This window comes from Podarcis liolepis, assembly GCF_965112155.1.
Source record: "Podarcis liolepis genome assembly, chromosome: 3".
Classification (NCBI taxonomy): domain Eukaryota; kingdom Metazoa; phylum Chordata; class Lepidosauria; order Squamata; family Lacertidae; genus Podarcis; species Podarcis liolepis.
In genome coordinates, this window is record NC_139557.1 from 122,801,738 (window position 1) to 122,824,732 (window position 22,995).

Consider the following 22,995-nt stretch of genomic DNA (forward strand, 5'->3'; position numbering starts at 1 on the left):
AGTGCCCACAAAACGGCACCCTTAAGTAGCTATGGGCCATAATGGTTCTGCTCTGTCTCCAATGTTGGAGGCAGCAAACTCCCAAATACCAGTTGCTAGAAACGGCAGGAATCAGAGAATTGCCAAGTTGGATAATAATAATAATAATAATAATAATAATAATAATAATAATAATAATTTTATTTATACCCTGCCCTCCCCGGCCAGAGCCGGGCTCAAGGAGGCTAACAACAGTAAAAATTACAGTAAAAACATAATGGGGGGGGGACCCCAATTTAAAATACAGGTTTAAAATACAGCCTCGGATGGGGTACCCTGGGGTCATCCAGCCCAACCCGCTCCAACAGAGGATTCACAGGCTGTGGGAAGAGGATTTGGGGTGGGGGGGGGGAGGCAAAGGAGAGAGTAAAACAGCCGGAAGGAAAAAGGGGTAAAGGGGGGAGAAGGAGAAAAAGTGTCCTCACCCAGCTTTGCCCGTGTCTAGAGGGTGGTGCAGAGAAGGAAGAGGGACTTTGCTCATGATAAAAAGCATGACCTCCGACCTCTGATAGGTGGGCAGGGTGCTGGCAAACGAACCTAAAGAAAGACAGCAGGAAGAGAGCATGCAAGACGGCCCAGATTTGGGGGGGGGGGAGAAGATGGGGGTGAACGGACAGGCAGGCGGGCAGAGAGGGTGCAAAGGCCCGAGGCAAGAAGAGGAGGGGGCACTCTCTTTTCAGGCCAGAAGCATTTCAACAAGATGTTACTTTCCTGCTCTCCCACCAGCCATTGGGGGGGGGGGGAGAGGATCATAGAATCACAGAACTGTAGACTTGGAAGGGTTCCCCCCCAGGACAGGCTCCCCCAAACTTGGCCCTCCAGCTGTTTTGGGACTACAACTCCCATCATCCCTAGCTAGCAGGACCAGTGGTCAGGGATGATGGGTTCTGGAGCACAGAACCTTCTCAGGCACCCAATCTGAGCATTACTGACCTCAGCCAATGCGCAGGGGCCCAATCCTGCACTGCACATTGCTTCAAAAGTGTATTATGGAACACATTTTCACCCCGCCTTTATTTCATCGTGGAGCTACATGTGGTATACGTGGTTCTCCCCTTTTAATTCCCACCACAACCTTGCAATCTGAATTGTAGAGTTGGAAGGGACCCCAAGAGTCATCTAGTCCAGGCATCCCTCCAGATGTTTCGGGACTACAACTCCCATCATCCCTAGCTAACAGGACCAGTGGTCAGGGATGATGGGAACTGTAGTCCCAAAACAGCTGGAGGGCCAAGTTTGGGAATACTTGCCCCAGGGTCATCTATAGTCCAACCCTCTGCAATGCAGGAACAGCGGCGGTCCCGGTCCAAACTTGCGCCGCTAACTTTGCCATGAAAAATAGCTTGCATATGGGGCAGTTTAACCCGGAGGCAGAATAATAATAATAATAATAATAATAATAATAATAATAATAATAATAATTTATTATTTGTACCCTGCCCATCTGGTTGGGTTTCCCCAGCCACTCTGGGCGGCTTCCAACAAAGATTAAAAATACATTGAAATATCACACATTAAAAACTTCCCTGAACAGGGCTGCCTTCAGATGTCTTCTAAATGTCAGGTAGTTGGTTTATCTCTTTGACATCTGGTGGGAGGGCATTCCACAGGGTGGGTGCCACCACCAAGAAGGCCCTCTGCCTGGTTCCCTGTAACTTGGCTTCTTGCAGTGAGGGAACTGCCAGAAGGCCCTCGGAGCTGGACCTCAGTGTCCGGACGAACTATGGGGGTGGAGACGCTCCTTCAGGTCTACTGGGCCTTTGAGGCTGTTTAGGGCTTTCAAGGTCAGCACCAACACTTTGAATTGTGCTCAGAAACATACTGGAAGCTAATGTAGGTCTTTCAGGTCTGGTGTTATGTGGTCTCGGCGGCCGCTCCCAGTCACCAGTATAGCTGCCGCATTTAGTTGTAGTTTCCAGGTTACCTTCAAAGGTAGCTCCACGTAGAGCGCATTGCAGTAGTCAAAGTGAGAGATAACCAGAGCATGTACCACTCTGGCCAGACAGTCAGCGGACAGGGAGGGTCTCATCCTGTGTACCAGATGGAGCTGGTAGACAGCTGCCCTGGGCACAGAATTGACCTGCTTCTCCATGGACAGCTGTGAGTCCAAAATGACTCCCAGGCTGCGCACCTGGTCCTTCAGGGGTACAGCTGCCCCATTCAGGACCAGGGAGTCCCCCACACCAGCCCACCCCCGTCCCCCAAAAACAGTCCTTCTGTCTTGTCAGGATTCAAAATCAGAATGGGAATTTTTGGAGCAAAGGAACCTGTTTGTAGGAGCACCCAAAACCAACTTCCGTATGCCGAACGGACAACAACCCTGCGTCACCCCAAGAACCAGCCCAGATTTCAACCATGTCTGAAGTAATGGGTGCTGGTCTGGAGACAAACAAAGGCATCTGCTTAGAGATGCTTAGAAAGTTTTTAGAGGCTAACCAGGCTGGGATAGCAGGCTTGTGGGTTTTTGAATGTGTGATGTAGATTTTTTCAATTTCGTTGTTCTGAATGGGACAGTGACAATAAAGATTATCGTATCATATTGTCTCCCATCTGCTTTGACTCTGGCGATTCCCAAGCTTATCCTGACCTCTGCTGGCGGCATGAAGGCAAACTCTGAAGGCACCTGCTTCCCTTCCTTCCTATCTGCCTCCAGCGCTAGAAACTCCCGTCCCATGCGCTCCCGAGGGATTTATGGAGATACGGAAGGGTTAAGAACATGAGAAGTGTCTGGTGGATCAGGCCCATCTTGTCCAGCATCCTGTTCCCACAGTGGCCCACCCATTATGGGAAACCCACAAGCAGGAATTTCCAGGAACTGGGTTTCAGAAGCATTTCTGCCTTTTGATGGCCCTCTTCTCCATGAATTTGTTCCATACTCTTTTAAAGCCACAGATAGGTAGCCGTGTTGGTCTGCCATAGTCAAAATAAAAAAATTCCTTCCAGTAGCACCTTAAAGACCAACTGCTGAATTGCAACTCATTACCAAACTTAAAACCATGGAGAGACCTGGTCTGAACAGAGACATTGGATTCTTATCTCATTATACATGACTAAGCCATTTCTCACCTTCTCACCCCTTGCCTTTTCCTGTAAGACCTATTGCAGTCGTTAAGAGTCGTCAACAGGCTCATCTCAGCTATCTGCCAATCTCCCATTCCCACCACCCTTCTGAGTAATACCCCTCCCCACCTTCTCACTATATAGAAGGATCTGGCAACTTCTGTTTCAGTGTATCTGAAGAAGTGTGCATGCACACGAAAGCTCATACCAAGAACTAACTTAGTTGGTCTTTAAGGTGCTACTGGAAGGAATTTTTTTTCTTTTAAAGCCATCTGGGTTGGTGGCCATCAGAGTTTCCTTGAGACTAGGGCCCTTCAGGATTTGACCTCCTTCCACAGGGCCTGTAAGACAGAGCTATTCCGCCTGGCCTTTAATTTTAATTCAGCCTGATATTTTATTTCCCTTTTCTTCCCTCCCTTTCCCCTTTTTATGAAGATCACCCACTCTGAGACCCCACAGCTAATTCTCCCCTGGCCTCCTCGCTGGCCCAAGTAGGACCAATTCAGCCAGCTAGCCCTGGGGATTATCTAATGCTTAAGGGTAAAGGGACCCCTGACCATTAGGTCCAGTTGTGGCCGACTCTGGGGTTGCGGTGCTCATCTCGCTTTACTGGCCGAGGGAGCCAGCGTACAGCTTCCGGGTCATGTGGCCAGCATGACTAAGCCGCTTCTGGCGAACCAGAGCAGCGCACGGAAATGCCGTTTACCTTCCCGCCGGCGCGGTACCTATTTATCTACTTGCACTTTGATGTGGATTGGAATGGTTCTGTCTCCAGAAAGATACGAGTTCGAAGCTGATTCATCCTCGTGCCTCTGGGGATAGATTAATGATTCCTCTCTCGATAACTCAGAGGAGCCTTGTTGGTCATTGACCGTATAAAAGATATTTGATTTGAACTCAGAGGAGCAAACTAGCTAATTTTTCCGTAAGCGATTCCTCAAACGAAATTCATCCAGGTTTCCAAGCGGGCAGCTTAACAAACCTGGAGTTAGCCTGGAGAAGAGGAGGTTAAGGGGTGATATGATAGCCATGTTCAAATATATAAAAGGATGTCACATAGAGGAGGGAGAAAGGTTGTTTTCTGCTGCTCCAGAGAAGCGGACACGGAGCAATGGATCCAAACTACAAGAAAGAAGATTCCACCTAAACATTAGGAAGAACTTCCTGACAGTAAGAGCTGTTCGATAGTGGAATTTGCTGCCAAGGAGTGTGGTGGAGTCTCCTACTTTGGAGGTCTTTAAGCAGAGGCTTGACAACCATATGTCAGGAGTGCTCTGATGGTGTTTCCTGCTTGGCAGGGGGTTGGACTCGATGGCCCTTGGGGTCTCTTCCAACTCTATCATTCTATGATTCTATGAAACCGTTTAATACTGATTTTCACTTTACAGTAGAGGCACAAGTCTCCCCTTTGTCCTGCTGTTCAGATGAGTTTTACTCAAGTCCTTACAGCCTTGATGATGCATTGACTGTTTCATTTGCCTCGCCTGTGTTCTTAGTTGTTGTTATATTTTTAAAATATATTGCTCTTGATCTTATTGCTAGCCCCCTCCCTCTGCCCCCAGGTAGCTCATAAGCACAGATGGCAGAGAAATCAACAGAATAACAGTATTGTAGATTCAGAAGGGATCCCCAGTGGTCATCTACTCCAACCCCCTGCAATGAAAATGCTCAGCTAACGAATCCCTGACTTTATATTAAGAAATTTTATTTAAAAGAAAGTGTATAAGAGGGAAGTTATCATGGACTGAATGTCTTAAATAACCTTTTTCTATGTAACCAGTAGATGGAAAGTCAGAGGTCCTTATTTTTCTTTATTTCTTCTTTTTCCATTCTCCCTTTTGTTTCTTTTTCCTGTTCTTCTCTCTTTTCCTGCTTTTTTTCTCTTTCTTTTCTCTTTCCCCTTTTCTCTTTTGTCGCTGTTTACATCTGTTTCTTTTAAATTTATATCAAGTTTTCTACATCTTACTGTATTTGGAAAAACCTTAACAAAAAATTTAAACAAAAAGAAAGAAAGAATTGCTGACTGTTGGCCCTCTGACCTCTGTTTAGAAACCTCCCATGAAAGAGTCTGTCCCGCGGTCAAACAGCTCTCGCCGTCAGAAAGTTCTTCCTAATGTTTATTATTCCTAATCTGGTTCTGCTTGCATAGAAATGCAATAGATCTACCCCATGGGTAGGCAAACTAAGTCCCAGGGGCCGGATCCGGTCCAATCGCCTTCTCAATCCAGCTCGAGGATGGTCCGGGAATCAGCATGTTTTTACATGAGTAGAATGTGTCCTTTTATTTAAAATGCATCTCTGGGTTATTTGTGGGGCCTGTCTGGTGTTTTCACATGAGTAAAATGTTTGCTTTTATTTAAAATGCATCTCTGGGTTTTTTGTGGGGCATAGGAATTCGTTCATTATTTTTTGCAAAATATAGTCCGGCCCCCCCACATGGTCTGAGGGACAGTGGACCGGCCCCGTGCTGAAAAAGTTTGCTGACTCCTGCTTTAGGCCAGGGGCAGGCAAACTAAGGCCCGGGGGCCGGATGTGGCCCAATTGCCTTCTAAATCTGGCCTGCGGACCGTCCAGGAATCAGCATGTTTTTACATGAGTAGAATGTGTCCTTTTATTTAAAATGCATCTCTGGGTTATTTGTGGGGCATAGGAATTCGTTCATTATTTTTTTCAAAATATAGTCCGGCCCCCCACATGGTCTGAGGGACAGTGGACTGGCCCCTGCTGAAAAATCTTTGCTGACCCCTGATCTACCAGATTCAAACTTCCTGAAACAAGACACAGACATGGGCCTTTCACATTGCACTTTCCTGAAAGCGCTGATGAAGTTCCCCGATCAAAAATATGCACAAAAATTGGGGGAAACGTACACACAGGAACCTGAGCCAGACCATTGGTCTGAATGGACCAATTGGTCCATTCATAGCAGTGTTGACTACACTGGCTGGCAGCCACTCTCTAGGAATTCGAGCAGAAGAATATCTGGCGATGCTGGGAATTGAACCTGGAGTCTCCTGCATGCAAAGGGCCCTGAGCTGTGACCTTTCTGGCTCAAAGGGAGGAGGAGAAAAAGCCTTGGCCTACCTGTGGTCTTGATGACGGCCTCCTGGAACATCCTTTCTTCGTGCTCCTTGATGATCTTGGTGCCTCCGGCGATGGCGCAATCGTAGCTGCCCGTCAGGGCGTAATCGATGCTCAGGCGTAGCTGCCTCAGGAGGGTGTTGAAGACCTCCAGCACGGTTGGCCCTGGAAGAAGCACACAGAGCGTCGGAGTCTCGCCTGCGATTCCCGCAGCACAGGGGGTCAGACTAGAGGACCTTCAGGGGTCCCTTGTAGGAGTGCAAATATCCAGAGTGTGGGGGGTCAGGTGGGGTTGCTATGAGGAATTATGAAATATGGAGCTAGCCATTGTGTCGGTGATGAAAGCATGGCGTTGACTGGGTTTAATTCATTGATAATAATTTCTGATCAAATCCCACAAGCCTCTCCATCTCTGCCATTTGCTTTCTCTACATCTGACACCTGACTTATATGCAGAATTCATCATGTGAAAGGCTGGGCTGGATGAATCCCAAGCCAGAATTAAGATTGCTGGAAGTAATATCAACAACCTCAGATATGCAGATGACACAACCTTGATGGCAGAAAGTGAAGAGGAATTAAAGAACCTTTTAATGAGGGTGAAAGAGGAGAGCGCAAAATATGGTCTGAAGCTCAACATCAAAAAAAACGAAGATCATGGCCACTGGGCCCATCACCTCCTGGCAAATAGAAGGGGAAGAAATGGAGGCAGTGAGAGGTTTTAGTTTCTTGGGCTCCATGATCACTGCAGATGGTGACAACAGCCACGAAATTAAAAGACGCCTGCTCCTTGGGAGAAAAGCAATGGCAAACCTAGACAGCATCTTAAAAAGCAGAGACATCACCTTGCCAACAAAGGTCCGTATAGTTAAAGCCATGGTTTTCCCAGCAGTGATGTATGGAAGTGAGAGCTGGACCATAAAGAAGGCTGATCGCCGAAGAATGGATGCTTTTGAATTCTGGTGCTGGAGGAGACTCTGGAGAGTCCCATGGACTGCAAGAAGATCAAACCTCTCCATTCTGAAGGAAATCAGCCCTGAGTGCTCACTGGAAGGACAGATCCTGAAGCGTAAATCTGTTCATCACAATTACTTTTCAAATAGTTCATATATTTACTCCAGTCCTCTAAGAATCTCTGATCCCGCACGTTTTGAATCCTTCCTGTTAATTTATCTAATTCTGCATAGTCCATCAACTAAGTCCATTCTTGCACTTCCTTACTTTTAGCCCAGTTTCTGATCTTATGAGGGAGCGTGGTGTAGTGATTAGAGCGTCGGAGTTCATATGCCCCTACACACCCACGAACCTCACTGGGGGTGACCTTGAGCAAGTCACCGAGCTCTTGGGTCTAACCTACCTTGCAGGGGGTATTGTGGGGGTTCAGTGAGGAGGGGTGGGGAGAACCGAACCCACCACCTTGAGATCCTTGGAAAAATATCTGGGATGGATAGGCAATAAATGAATAAAAAATAACTATAAATGCCTCTCCAGGCTAACTTCCCCATCAATACTTCCCATTGATTTGTCTGGGATTGACCTCTGACTCATAAGTGCCTTGCCAGTGATAATATCATAAGAATAGTGGCTTTAAACTGCAGCAGTGAGTTCCACAGTTTAAACATGCAAAGAATGGCTTTCTTTGGCCTGTCCCGATTCTTCCAACACTGCTATACTTTGGAGCAGGCGGGTGGCTAGAGATTTATCTGCCGGGAGTGGGCAACGCTCTGTCCTCGGACAGCACCGTCTCGGGGGTCGCACCCTGGCTCCTTACCGACCGATCCGGAGGCTGCGATGACGGCGGCCTCCGACAGGACCTCCACGATCCCGGCGCGGACCGTGGCCGCGCTCCTGCTATTGGCGTCCAAGTGGCTTAGAAGCTGCTGGATCACGAGGTGAGAGTGCTGGGGCTGGAAGAGCGAACAGACAGAGAGGATGAGGGGAGAAAAGAAAGTAAGATCGTGACGATGTGGAAATGTTGGTGTCAGATTTCGATTTTGTTCTAATGGTTTCTTTTTTCTTAATAAAAATGCTTTTTATTGAATTTTCTTTAACATAAACAAAACAAAATAAATACAGTAAAATTCTACCATTGTATGTCCACTTATTTTCTCGACTCTCTATCGAACACAGACTTCCCTCCCTCCCGTCAACAGGCTTTCATATTAATCTTTCATTTTTCACAGATTCTTAATAACACATTGTTCACGTCATGAGATTTATTATAATCCTACTACAGTCTTTAAACTTCTACAGTTGTTACTTATGTACCCCACAAAATTACTCCATTCTCTTCTGAACTTTGTTTCCTCTTGCTTACGGATCCTGGGGGTCAGTTTTGCTAATTCCACATATTCTACCATTTTTGCCTGCCACTCCCCTAATGTTGGCAATTCCTGAGTTTTCCATTTTTGGGCTACTAAGATTCTGGCAGCAGTCGTGGCATACATGAATAATCTCTGGTCTGCATTTCTTATTTCATCTCCTATCAATCCCAGCAAAAAGGCTTCCGGATTTTTTGGGAAAGTGTATTTGAACAATTTTTTCAGTTCATTGTAGATCATATCCCCAAAATTTTTCATTTTCTCACATGTCCAGCACATGTGATAAAAATCTCCATCTTTCACTTTACATTTCCAGCATGCTTTACTGCTCATTCTATACATTTTTTGCTAGTTTGTCAGGTGTTAAATACCATTGTCCTAATGGTTTCAATATTAATCGCATTTGACCTTCTAGGCAGAATGTATTGATGAATGATTCCTGCATGCTTGCATTTTGTTTTTTGTTTTGTTTTTTAACTTGCTCAGTGTTTATTTTTTTTTAGAAATAATATTTATTAAAGTTTTACAGACATTAGAAAATTTCAAAGTTTAAACTTAAAAAATAAAGACAGAGAATAACCCTAATATAATAAAAAGAGTTACAAAAAACAAAAGCAAAACACATGAAAAATACAAAATAGAAAACAGTTAACATGAAAAAAAGAAAAGAAAAGAAATCAATAATTTCATATCTTATACTTCATTTACTAGTTTCCTGACCTCCTCACACCTCCCTTTTTGTATTCCAGTTCAGATATTTAATTCAGCAAGTCCTTACACTCTAGCATTTATCCTTACTCAGCATCTTAACCTATAATAAATATATATTTTCCACCATTATCAATCCATATTTACATATTCTTATTAATCTTTTTACCAACACCGCTTGTTTTCAATCCAACATCCCTTTACTGACCCAGAAACTCCAGCGGGTGCAGAATGCCGCGGCGAGACTCCTTATGGGGTCTTCGCTGCGAGAGCACATTCATCCGGTATTATACCAGCTGCACTGGCTCCCGGTGGAGTACAGGATCAGGTTTAAGGTGCTGGTTTTAACCTTTAAAGCCCTATACGGCCTAGAACCCTCGTACCTACGGGACCGCCTCTCCTGGTATGCCCCACAGAGAAACCTACGGTCTGCAAATAATAACATCCTCAAGGTCCCAGGCCTCAGAGAGGTTAGGCTGGCCTCAACTAGAGCCAGGGCCTTCTCGGCTGCGGCTCCAAACTGGTGGAATGCTCTGTCACAAGAGACTAGGGCCCTGCGGGACCTGACATCTTTCCGCAGGGCCTGCAAGACAGAGTTGTTCCGCCAGGCTTTTGGTCAGGGCGCAGCCTGACTCCCTCCTCTGGCAACCTGCACAGAATTTTGTTTAATCGGTTGCCATCAATTTGATTTTAACTAATTTTTATAATGAAATATTTTTAGAATGTGTTATTATTTGATTGTTTATTTGATTGTTGTTAGCCGCCCTGAGCCCGGCTTTGGCTGGGGAGGGCGGGATATAAATAAAAATTATTATTATTTATTATTATTATTTAACATTCATTAATTTTACAGTATTTTACATGCTTGCATTTTGTAACTCTTATGCTTTCCTTATGTGAACAAGTATTCTTATCTGGCACCAATGGCTAGCCAGGATGTTTGCCTTTGTATGTTTTGAGTTGAGGCTAGAGTTCAAATCCAGCTTCTAAGATATGGGAGTAAGATATGGGAATGGAATGTCAACAGTCCCTGCAGAAGGCCTGGTTGCCAATGTAACTGGGGTTAGAGTGCAATAGTTGAAACCAAATGGTTTGGTAACTGAGGGCAAGTTGATATTAGTGTGGCAGAGCCTAGGACTTGCCGATCAGAAGGTCGGCGGTTCGAATCCCCGCGATGGGGTGAGCTCCCATTATTTGATCCCAGCTTCTGCCAACCTAGCAGTTCAAAAGCACGTCAAAGTGCAAGTAGATAACTAGGTACCGCTCCGGCGGGAAGGTAAACGGTGTTTCCGTGCGCTGCTCTGGTTCGCCAGAAGTGGCTTAGTCATGCTGGCCACAGGACCCGGAAGCTGTCTGCAGACAAACACCGGCTCCCTCGGCCAATAAAGCGAGATGAGCGCCGCAACCCCAGAGTTGGTCACGACTGGACCTAATGGTCAGGGGTCCCTTTACCTTTACCTATGCATGTTTACAGGGGGCAGGCAGGTGTGGGGGACTCCCTGGTCCTGAATGGGACAACTGCGCCCCTGAAAGCCAACAGAGTATTTCTAGCTAAAAAGCTGGTCCAACGACGGATGGCATCAGAGAGTGTGCTGTGTGTCCTGTCCTTTTGCGTTACCTGGACAGGTAAGGTCACACCCACATTCAGTTATATGCAAAGGAAGGATGTTCCAGCCAGGAAGAAACAGGAAGTTTTCAACTGGCTGGGCCAAACATTCCCTCATGTCCACTCTAGGAAAACAAGGAATGTTGTACTTGACTGCTTCTTATGTATCACATCCCACAACTGCCTTCTGCAGTTCCACAGCTGAACCGTGCACTGAAGAAGAAGCCGTTTCTTTTGTCTGTAGCAAATCTCCGGCTGCATCGCACGCTTGTGAGTTTTAGCGTTGCAAAAGAGGGAGGCAAATTTTCTCGACCCTCTTTCCGCATGCCAGGCATCCTTTTATATACTTCCGCCGGGAAGCAGGTGGATTCGCAGGACCCCGCAGGGTTGAAACGATGTATGTTTGTGTGTGCAGAGGAGCTCTGCCCCTCGGCAAACTGAAACCCGAACGAGCTTTTCGTTCAGCGACTCTCACCTGGATTGAGTACATGATGATCTTAAAGCAGTGGATGGCGAACGTCTTCGGCTCCCACAGCGTGTGGTTGTCCAGGTGGCTTTTGGGAAAGAAGGGAAAGGACACCATTTAGCAGAGGCACCCAACAAACTTCTGGATTTCCTGCTCTCTCGCACACCTGCCAGAGCATCTGGAGGACAGTCCCTGGTCCCAGAGTGTCAGGCGAGAGGCCATGGCAGGTGGTTGCAGGAAGGCAGATAATGGTGGTTGCAGGAAACCAGCAGTCGAGATCTGAGCACGACTCTCCCCTCCTGTGGCTTCAAAAAAATGGTACTGATGCAGCTAAGAATAGTATTTACTTTATGAGTAGAATCATAAAGTGTTGAATCTGGATGGAGCCTGTGGTTTCAGCCCCTGAAGTTGCGCCTGCTTCTGCCAAATGCAAAGCCTGTGGGGATGTTCAGGGAGGCAGGAGAGGATATATTGTTTATTAATATCCTTCCTAATTGGCGCTAGCAAGTTCTATAACTTAGCAGAGTTTTACATTCCCCTCTTAAACGCACAGCGGATAACTGGTCGCAGGCTTGTTTAAGCCCCTTAATACTAGATTCCTGGTAAGTCCCCTTATATTCCTCTTAAAAGAAAAAACACACGCCGTAATCTTGTTTAAAGTACAGTGGTACCTCTGGTTGGGAACGGGATCCATTCCGGAGCCCCATTCGCATCCAGAGCAGAACGCAACCCACGCCATTCGCTACTTCTGTGCATGCGTGTGACGTCATTTTGAGCGTCTCTGCATGCGAGAGCGGCAAAACCCAGAAGTAACACATTCCGTTACTTCCGGGTCGCTGCAGAGCGCAACGCGAAGCTACTTCAACCCGAGGTATGACTGTATATAAAAGAAGTTTACTCACACATTCAGTTCACAAATGGATCCCTGAAGGCATACTTAGTTACAAAGGATATACATGTGGATCTACCCCATATGGGGGGTTAATCCCAGTGACTGCAGACTGGAAGTCACTCCAGTTCACAAGGCGAAAGGAAGAAGGAAAAAAAAGGGAGAAGGGCTGCATGTCTTGTGCTTTTGTTACCTGCACAGGTAAAGTCACGCCCACCTCTAGTCACATGCAAGAGGAAGGATGCTCCAGCCCAGGAGGAAACAGGAAGTTCCGACTGGCTGGGCCAAACATCCCCTTGCATGTCCACTCTAGGAAAACAAGGAATGTTGTACTTGACTGCTATCTATATATCACATCCCACAAACCCCCGCTCTTAGGCAAACCGACCCCCCACCCCGATGGGACCACTGAGGCAAGATCAATGGGGAGCGACGCAGGATCACCGGGGACTTACATGAGGACAGGTTTGATGGCATTTTTGATGTTTCCGTAAGCCGCCCGGCCCAGCAGCTCCCTCAGGCATCTCTCGGCCAGCTCTGCCGGGTTCTCTTTCTCCTTCTCTGTTGTTTGCAAGGGAGATGGAGAACGGCTAGAGGAGAGAGCAGAGACAGATTCAATTCAGACCCAGGTCTGCAGACCTGCACACTGCAGAAATGCACGGCCGCAGCTGTTTCTGAGTTTTGATTCCCCCAAATGTCTGGAGCATTTATTTCATAAAATTTATGTTGGGATGCTTCTGTGGAGACGGGGGCATTTGGCAGGCCCCCAGCTGACTCCAGCCACCGGCCGGTTCCCAGAACAGCATCAATCAATGACTCAAGCCTCCAATACGCACACTCTTATCAGCAGAGTGAATAAATCTTCACAACATAAGTGGCAGGCAGAGACATGCGTAAGCATTCTTTACAGGTATTTATTCAGCATAGTTCAGGAACAAAGGAAAAAAGATGTCTGCTTCCCTTCGTGTCCAGCAAAACAGCAATATAGCAAAAGCAATATGCAACAGAAGATCCCAGCAGACTGTGCTGGAATGTAAACAGGCATGTGACACACGACAGTCATGCCTGTTCCTTTTAAGGTGGAACGGAACTATATCCTTACATCCTCCCCTTTTCCGTGTAACCTGCAGTACCTGTGGTTCCACCCAATTGAAACATCTGTACTTAAACCTTACGTTGTTCTCTGTTAACAACCTTAGACAACAGATCTGCAGGAATTTCATTTCCTGGCATGTAGGACACCTGAATAAGCCCCTTCTGAATACAGAAAGCCCCAAAGAGAATAAAACAATAAAATTATCAGTACAAATGCTCTATTCAACCAAACTGAAAATGAATTAAATCAGGCACCGGTATTCTGCACATCTGGGTAGACTTGCCTAAACAAAAAATGTTTTTAGCAGGCACTGAAAAGTTTACTGCGAAGGCGCCTTCCTGATTTCAAGAGGCTGGGAGTTCCAGAGGATAAATGCTGTCACAATAAAAGATTTCTTTCCTACATAATGTCCATCGGTATCAGGTGGCACCTGCAGCAGTACCAGCTCCACAGATCGAAGAAGTCAAGTGGGTGTATTTGGCATAAGCTGATCTCGCAAGTAAACTGGCATGTTCCTACCCAGACCCTGCTGAAGTAAACCTAGAGCCACATAGCACCTAGAAAGACATATGTGGGAATGCAGGAAGAAACCAGCCAGCTGCAGACATTTCCCTGCACAAGCCATATGTCGTGGTTCCTCAGAGGAAAGAGGCAGGATCAAACCCAGCATACAGAGACACAACAGATACCCTCCTCTGGGTCATTCTGCGACCCAGCTGCACCAGAATGAGGGGATGAATGCAATCCCACCCCAGGCACAGATGTGGAAGGATAACTTCCCACCTCGCCCCCAGCAGAAGCTGATCGGAAAGAGGCAAGACAGAACAGTGACTCACACAGAGATGCAGCGGACCACCTCCATGATGGATGGAGAATTTTGGGCTTAAGGGGACACAGGAAGCTGCCTTGGAGGTAGACAGGCCACTGGCTCACCAAGCCCTCTATTTTCTACTTTGGCAGCAGCTGCCCAAGGTTCTGGGCAGTAGTCTTACCTGGGCATACCTGGTGATGCTGAGGATCACACCTGGGGCCTTTCATGTGCAAAGCACAAGCCACGCCCCCTCTCCTTAAAGGGAGCCTTCAGTTATTTGATAGATGCCTCCGTGAGAGTGCCCAGACATGGCCTTTTAGCACCATTGGGGGCATTCCTGATCTAGCTGTTCTTCTGACAGCATTCCCACTCCCGGATTCCCCAGGGAGGACAGTTACCGTATTTTTCACTCCATAAGGCACACCTGACCATAAGGCGCACCTACTTTTTTTTTGGGGGGGGGGAATTCAAGAAAAAAAATATTATTTAAAGGGAGCGCTGAGCAGAGCCTGTATGCATCCCAGGCTCTGTTCAGCACTCCCTTTCATGAGCCGCGCAGAGTGTGTGCGCGCGGCACTTGCAGGCTTTTCCCCGAGGTGAAAAGCCCCCAAGAGCCACACACACACTCCGCGTGGCTCTTGGGGGTTTTTGCGGGAGGTGGGGGAAGTGAGAGAGCCTCGCTCTGTCCCTTCCCCACCTCCCGCAAAAGCCAGGGATAGCTGCGCGAAGCCTCCGCAGGGCAGCGGGATGAAGGCTCCCCACTGCCCTGCAGAGGCTTTGTGCCACTAAGGCAGAAGGTAAAACAGCTAGAGGGAGTGCTGCACAGTGCTCTCTAGCTGTTCTGGCTTCTGGGGTAGCCCTCAAAGCCTCTGCCTTCATCCCGCTGCCCTGCGGAGGCTTCGCGGGCTACCCCAGAGCTGCTCAGGAGCTTGTTGGGACTGGCAGGGGAAGCCTGGGTCTCCCCCCCCCCAGCCCCAGGGACCATACATTTGCTCCATAAGACTCACAGACATTTGCCCTTAGATTTTAAGAGGAAAAAAGTGTGTCTTATGGGGCGAAAAATACGGTACTTCTCTCTCCTCACCTTTCAGTTTCCTCCGTGTGCTGTAGATTGAAGAGCAGCGAAGGGACAATCTTATCCATGTGTTGAGGGTCCCAAATGTTGGCCTGAAGTTCATCGTTTACCGTCTTCCGCACCACACCTTGGAGACCTTTTATCCCAGACATCCGGATTCTGGAAGAGAGAGAGAGAGAGAGAGAGAGAGAGAGACTTTTTTTGCTGCCTACCTGGAATTCTGGCCTCCAGCTCAGCCTTTCCCAAACTGGCTCCCAGTATGTTTCCGAGCACAATTCAAAGTGTTGGTGCTGACCTTGAAAGCCCTAAACGGCCTCAGTCCTGTATAGCTGAAGGAGCATCTCCATCCCATCATCTAGCCCGGACACTGAGGTCCAGCGCCAAGGGCCTTCTGGCAGTTCCCTCCCTGTGAGAAGCCAAGTTACAGGGAACCAGGCAGAGGGCCTTCTTGGTAGTGGCGCCCGCCCTGTGGAACGCCCTTCCCACCAGATGTCAAGGCAATAAACAACTATTTTACTTTTAAAAGACAACTGAAGGTGGCCCTGTTTAGGGAAGTTTTTAATGTCTGACACTGTATTGTTTTTAATATTTTGTTGGAAGCCACCCAGAGTGGCTGGGGAAACCCAGCCAGATGGGCAGGGTATAAATAAATTATTATTATTATTATTATTATTATTATTATTATTATTATTATTAGAAGTGACACCTTCTCATCTGCCCCCAGCTCTTGGCTACATAACTATTTCTAACCTGAGAGTCTTAGGGAATGGAATCACAGAATCACAGAAATGGAAGGAATCTCAGCTAAAACATCCATGGCAGGTGGCCACCCAAGCTCTGCTTAAAAACTGAGGTTGTAAAAAATCCGTTTTCCTTTTTTTACATACGAGATTAATAACTTCTCTGTTGATCACTGCAGATGGTGACAGCAGCCACGAAATTAAAAGACGCCTGCTCCTTGGGAGAAAAGCAATGACAAACCTAGACAGCATCTTAAAAAGCAGAGACATCACCTTGCCAACAAAGGTCCGTATAGTTAAAGCTATGGTTTTTCCAGTAGTGATGTATGGAAGTGAGAGCTGGACCATAAAGAAGGCTGATCGCCGAAGAATGGATGCTTTTGAATTCTGGTGCTGGAGGAGACTCTGGAGAGTCCCATGGACTGCAAGAAGATCAAACCTCTCTATTCTGAAGGAAATCAGCCCTGAGTGCTCCCTGGAAGGACAGATCCTGAAGCTGAGGCTCCAAGACTTTGGCCACCTCATGAGAAGAGAAGACTACCTGGAAAAGACCCTGATGTTGGGAAAGATGGAGGGTGCAAGGAGAAGGGGACGACAGAAGACGAGATGGTTGGATAGTGTTCTCAAAGCTACCAGCATGAGTTTGACCAAACTGCGGGCGGCAGTGGAAGACAGGAGGGCCTGGCGTGCTCTGGTCCAGGGGGTCACGAAGAGACGGACACGACTAAACGACTAAACAACAACAACTTCTCTGTTATTAGATCTCCAGGGGATATGGGGAAGGCTCTTTTGCAGCATCTCACTGATCTTAAATCTGCCGAAGTAACAGCTGGACCTAGAAGCATCTGTTGGTTAGAGTGTGATGCTGATAATGCCACAGTTTGCAGGTTCAATTCCCGCAGAGGACAGCTGCATTTTCCTGCATTGCAGGGGGTTTGACTAGATGATCCTCAGGGTCCCTTCCAACTCTAAAATTCTTTGATCGACAGAGGTTTTTTATGTCCTAATGTGTGGGCTTCGCAAAAGTCATCTGGCTCTTCTTTGGTTGGTATGATAATTTGCTTGAGTCGCCCATCCCTATAGAAGGAAGAAGCTGTTAGAATTCCTGCTCCGTGATTGCAGTCATGGGATTGTTGTCTTTCACATGATGGTATATGTTTTGACTCCACAGAGTGAGAAGTGATGGAGACAGGATGTTTGTGTTACTGTGTTCCGTGAAGTGGGGCTATTGTCCTTTGTTCCTTTTCTCTTTGCTGTCTGATGCTAGAGAGAGAGGGAGCCATGTTGCAGTGCTCCGTGTGTGTTTATATGTAAACAAAGTAGATTAGCCAAAATGCTGAGTTGTGAAGACTCTGCGGATCCCTAAGTGTGCTGGTGTCGGTTGGCATCGGTCGCTGTGATGTTCAGGATGAAGAAAGCTAACGAAGCTCCCGAACGATCGACCAGGAGGGAGAGAACATGCCAGTCGGGCATGTGTCTCTGCCAGGGTCCTACTCGAGTGTAGGCTGAACTCCTGACAGAAGCTACCGCCAAAGAAGAAGAAGATTGGCAAAACAAACTAAAGAACTATGCATGACATAGTACAAAATTTGAAACCCAAGAAAGAAAAGGACATTGTTGTTTTAAAAAGGGGAAATGTTTAAGGCATATATTGCAAGCTTTGTATATAGGTTTCTACATTAGTTGAACTTCTAAAGGTCGCTTGTAACAACATGAATAAGATGTTAAAATGGGACTGTTAAGAATATAAGATTCTATAGATGTGCATGAATAAGTATAAATAATGGAACCAGGAGGGGGAGGGGAGGGAAGTCAATTAAGACGTATGAATTCTGGAAACAGATTGGTATAGAAATATTGGGAATTGTGGGTAGGAAGGTGGAAATATCTAAATTAATGGTTCTTATTAGCCTGAGTAGGACTGAGTTAGAAACAAAAGAGGAATGTAAATGGGTTAAATTGATGGTAATTGCATCCAGACAGGTTATAGCGAGTAATTGGAAAAATGCAGAAGAGCTACGGGTGAACCAATGGAGGAAAAAATTGAAAAATATTACAATCTTAGAATATCTAACTGTGAAGATACATTAAATGAAAGGTTTTAAGGTCAGTGAGAAGGAGGAGGATTGGTTTGAGAAAACTAATTGAATTATTTGGGCAGGTTTGAACAATTTGGGGCAATTAAAATGTTAAAAGTTAAATAAACCTTGTGGAGGGAGGAGTGTTAAGGTATATAGAATTGTACATATGGTTGATTTGAATATGTTATTATTGATTATGTATACCCAATGTATCAGCTCCCTGTGGGTTTTCACTGTTTGTTTTCACTGGTTGTGTTTTGGTTGTTGGTAAAAACAAACAAACAAACAAACAAACAAACAAACAAATAAATAAATAAATGTATGAATTAAATTTGTGATTATGAACTTTTTTGTTTTCTTTTTCATGTTATTATAAAAGTAAGAAATCGTATTGGGTTTTTTTTAAAAAAAGATAATTTGCTTAAGTCATCAGCACTTCCTTATCTCTTCCACAGCCCTGGGACTGCAAAACCAGTCTAACAGCTGCAACAGTAATATTCCTCTTGAAAATATCAGTAATATTAATATCAGTAATGTTAGAAGTGGGATAGCCATCTGTCAGGGATGCTTTAGCAGAGATTCCTGCATTGAAGGGGGTTGGACTAGATGACCCCTGGGGTCCCTTCTAACTCTTAAGATTCTCTGGTTCTATAATAGCAATAGTCATAATAATAGTAATTTATTATTTGTACCCCGCCCATCTGGCTGGGTTTCCCCAGCCACTCTGGGCGGCTTCCAACAAAGATTAAAAATACATTAAAATGCCACACATTAAAAGCTTCCCTAAACAGGGCTGCCTTCAGATGTCTTCTAAAAGTTTGGTAGTTGTTCTCTTTGACATCTGGTGGGAGGGCGTTCCACAGGGCGGGTGCCAATACCGAGAAGGCCCTCTGCCTGGTTCCCTCTAACTTGGCTTCTCGCAGGGAGGGAACCGCCAGAAGACCCTTGGCGCTGGACCTCAGTGTCCGGGCAAAACAATGGGAGTGGAGACGCTCCTTCAGGTCTACTGGACCGAGGCCATTTAGGGCTTTAAAGGTCAGCACCAACACTTTGGATTGTGCTCGGAAACGTACTGGGAGCCAATGCAGGTCTCTCAGGACCGGTGTTATATGGTCTCGGCGGCCGCTCCCAGTCACCAGTCTAGCTGCCGCATTCTGGATTAGTTGTAGTTTCCGGGTCACCTTCCAAGGTAGCCCCACAGAGAGCGCATTGCAGTAGTCCAAGCGGGAGATAACTAGAGCATGCACCACTCTGGTGAGACAGTCCGCGGGCAGGGAGGGTCTCAGCCTGCGTACCAGATGGAGCAAGGCTATGTTCTGCTGGTGCAGAGGGGAAGACCCAAACCAATGGATTTAAATTATGAAAACGAAAATTCCAACTCAACATCAAAAAGAACTTTCTGGTGGTAAGAGCTTTTCGACAGTGGAATGGGCTCCATCGGAAGGGGGAAAACCCTTAGTCATTGGAGGTTTTTAAGCAGATGTTGCACGACCATCTGCAAGGGATTCTTCAGCTGTGTTGCGAGGGGGAAGACTAGATAAGCCCTGGGTTCCCTTCCAGCGCTACAATTCTATGCAGCAAAGACCCACAGGAGGAGGCGTGGCCTCTGTCATCTTGAGGAAGCCAACTTGAGTCCTTCCTTCCCTCTGGTTCTATTTTTTGCTGGAAGATCTGTGCCAAACCAGTTTTGGGTGCGAGGGTCCCTTTTGGACTCCTTGAAGGTGAACCTACCCCTGGCAGCCGATTGCAACCTCATTTAGCATGAGCGTCTAAAGAACACCTTCCTTTCCCTTTCGGCGGGGGCGACTCCTTCCTCCCCAAAGGATTAATTACGAGGAGCAGAGCCAGATGAATGTTGCTTTCCACGAACCGAGCTTCTCTCCGCTCCTGGTGCTTTTGAAAAAAACCCAGCAGGGGCTTCCTTTCCCCACCCACCCCTCTATTCCACCACCCAAGGAGCGCTTCTGTCTTGGATCCGATTCAGGCAGTGCTCCCTTGCAACTCTGCACACAATCTCCACCTGCAATTAGCCTGCCAAAGATGCCTTTTCAATGCCTTGTCCCTCCTCGAGAAAAGCTGGGTGACGCTTTTCAGAGGGATAATGAATAGTTGAGGTCGGGGCGCAGGAGTCGGATCAGAACAAGGTGACTCCAGGGAGGCCTCTAAGAGCAATTGGTGACTAGCCGCCTCAAAACTAGCATGTCTTTTGTTTCCTGCTATGGTTCCTCTTGGATTTGGGGTCTGCACAGCGCCATGGCCTGTTTGCGCCCAATTAAATCCCCTTGGCAGTAGGTGTTGGTTCAGCTTAATACAGTGGTGGTAGAGCCCCCTGGGGGCAGGGGGATTTCCAGGGGGCGCTAAGAGGTAAGGTTGCCTGTGTATATTACGCGCTCTACAAGCTTGCTTTCTCCTGAACTGGAGGGGAGAACTCAAGCCAATGGCTTCAAGTTACAAGGAAGGAGATTCCAATTAAAGATCAGAAAGAACTTTCTGACAGTGAGAGCTGTTTGACAGTGGATCAGTCTCCCTTGGGAGGTAGTGGACACTCTTTCCTTGGTGGTTTTTAAGCAGAGGTTGGCTGGCCATCTGTCATGGATGCTTTAGTTAAGATTCCTGCATTGCAGGGGGTTGGACTAGATGACCCTCAGGGTCCCTTCCATAACTAAAATTCTTTGATCGACAGAGGTTTTTTATGTTCTAATTTGTGGGCTTCGCAAAAGTCATCCGGCTCTTCTTTGGTCAGTATGATAATTTGCTTGAGTCACCCATCCCTATACAGTGGTACCTCGGGTTACATACGCTTCAGGTTACAGACTCTGCTAACCCAGAAATAGTACCTCGGTTTAAGAACTTTGCTTCAGGATGAGAACAGAAATCGTGCTCCGGCAGCAGGAGGCCCCATTAGCTAAAGTGGTGCTTCAGGTTAAGAACAGTTTCAGGTTAAGAACGGACCTCCGGAACAAATTAAGTACTTAACCCGAGGTACCACTGTAGAAGGAAGAAGCTGTTAGAATTCCTGCTCCATGGTTGCAGTCATGCGATTGTTGTCTTTCACATGACGGTATATATTTTGACTCTACAGAGTGGGAAGTGACGGAGACAGGATGTTTGTACAAGGAAGGAGATTCCAATTAAAGATCAGAAAGAACTTTCTGACAGTGAGAGTTGTTTGACAGTGGATCAGTCTCCCTTGGGAGGTAGTGGACACTCCTTCCTTGGTGGTTTTTAAGCAAAGGTTGGCTGGCCACCTGTCATGGATGCTTTAGTTGAGATTCCTGCATTGAGGGGAGTTGGACTAGATGACTCTAACTCTACAAATTTCTGATTCGAGGACCTTGAAGACCAGGGTTCAAATTCAGACTTGGCCATTGAGGCTCACTAGGTAAGACCCTGACAGCCAGATCTAGGGATAAAATGGGGAGTTGGTGAATCATGTGACCACCTTGAGCTCCTTGGAGGAAAAGGTGAGATAAAAATGGAATGGACGGATGGATGGATAGATAAATCCAGCTGGTACTCACTTTGTCCGGGTGTCCATGTCGTCGTGGCTGGAATGACACATTTCGCTGAAGCGGGAGACGAAGAAGTCGTAGCTCCTGTGATACGACGGGGTGTCCTCCTCAATGTTTGCAAATTTCACAAACTGCAGGCGGGGAAACAGGGGGCAGGGTGGCAGAGAAAGAGGTGGGAGACATGAATTTTTAAAATGCAACGCTTTTGCCCAATTCTCACTCTGTAGGGAAATACGGACGATCTTCCTTTCCACACGGAGTAATGTTGTCTGTGTGAGCTGGAGCAGCACGTGGGCTCAATTCCCATATGAGATGAACCCACACTCTCATCTGTAACTACTGTTAGGATATTTCCGTTCCACTTTAAAAGGGAGCAGGATGTTTGTGTCACAGCCTGCGTATTTCCTGTTTTCACAGGATGTTTCTGCTGTGTCTTTGCTTTCGTTCTCTCTCTGTCGGAGACACTGACGCAGGCAGTCATGTCTTTCTTTGTTCTGATCAACGCTGAATAAAACTTGTAAATAATGCTCTCCTGCGTGCAACTTCTGCTGTGAATTATCTGCTGATAGAGTGTGCATGAGCTCTAGAATGTGGCAAGTTTTTTTCTAGAAACTCATGTCGCTAATTGCTGACACTGCGTGCCTACGGGAGGTTGATGGATCGTCCGGCAGACGGCTTGGGGCCATGATGGACTTTATCTCCCTGGCAGTATCCCAACAAGCTAAAGCCTGCCTTCGGGATCATACTGTGAACTGAATGCAAGTAATCTTATTACTTTTAAAAGAAGACTCTTGTGTCACTATTTTTTAAAGAGGGAATTAAAGGGGAATTTAGCTTTGGTATTTAAAATTTTGTATGTTTTAAAGTTTAGTTGTGAAATTCATATCATTCATGTATTCATGTATTGTTTTAACACTTAATTGGGAGCTGCCCAGAGTGGCTGGGGAAACTCAGCCAGATGGGTGGGGTATAAATAAATTATTATTGTTGTTGTTATTGTTATATCAACTTTCTCAGCCTCTGGACAGGCTCATCTAAAAGCAAGAATGCTTTTAGCACGTGGCTTTTAGCAGGTGGCTTTTAGCAGGAGTACATTGAAGGCACCTGCTTGCTATCAATAGGCTTGAGTCTTACTCTCCAGAGAAGGAGAAAACAAGCTTGTTCCATCTTCCATGGGACAGCCCTTGAGATATTTGAAGATGACTCTCATATCTCCTCTCTGTCTCCACTTTTTCAGGCTAAGCGTATCCAACTCCTTCAACCGTTCCTCATCAGGCTTGGTTTCCAGACCCTTGATCATCTTGGCTGCCCTCCTCTGCCCACGTCCCAGCTTGTCGACATCCTCCTTAAATTGTGGTGCCCAGAACTGGACACAGTATTCCGCCTCCCATGTGACAGCCTGCATCACAGTGGGTCAGACTTGATGACCTTTGGGGGTCCCACCCAACTGTACAGTTCTAAGCGGTTTATAAATTTTACAAAATGAATAAAGTTTGGGTCCAGGGACTCT

General features: G+C 46.6%; 2 protein-coding genes across 11 annotated transcripts in view; one reads left to right on the top strand and one right to left on the bottom strand.

The window, feature by feature from the left end:
• The window catches only part of FBXO16 (F-box protein 16), an 810,609-nt gene that overhangs the window by 556,531 nt on the left and 231,083 nt on the right, over nucleotides 1-22,995 (top strand). The window lies entirely within an intron of this gene.
• Nucleotides 1-22,995, bottom strand: part of EFR3B (EFR3 homolog B) — a 141,228-nt gene that overhangs the window by 19,243 nt on the left and 98,990 nt on the right. For all 9 annotated transcript variants that reach the window (XM_083494321.1, XM_083494318.1, XM_083494320.1 and 6 more), the window contains 7 exons: nucleotides 21,495-21,616; nucleotides 15,162-15,311; nucleotides 12,626-12,760; nucleotides 11,291-11,369; nucleotides 7,952-8,087; nucleotides 6,184-6,345; nucleotides 465-576 (listed from right to left, as the gene is read on the bottom strand). In XM_083494321.1, coding sequence (XP_083350447.1) covers nucleotides 465-576; nucleotides 6,184-6,345; nucleotides 7,952-8,087; nucleotides 11,291-11,369; nucleotides 12,626-12,760; nucleotides 15,162-15,311; nucleotides 21,495-21,535 — 815 coding nt within the window. In that variant the 5' untranslated portion in view covers nucleotides 21,536-21,616. The remainder of the gene's footprint in view (nucleotides 1-464; nucleotides 577-6,183; nucleotides 6,346-7,951; nucleotides 8,088-11,290; nucleotides 11,370-12,625; nucleotides 12,761-15,161; nucleotides 15,312-21,494; nucleotides 21,617-22,995) is intronic.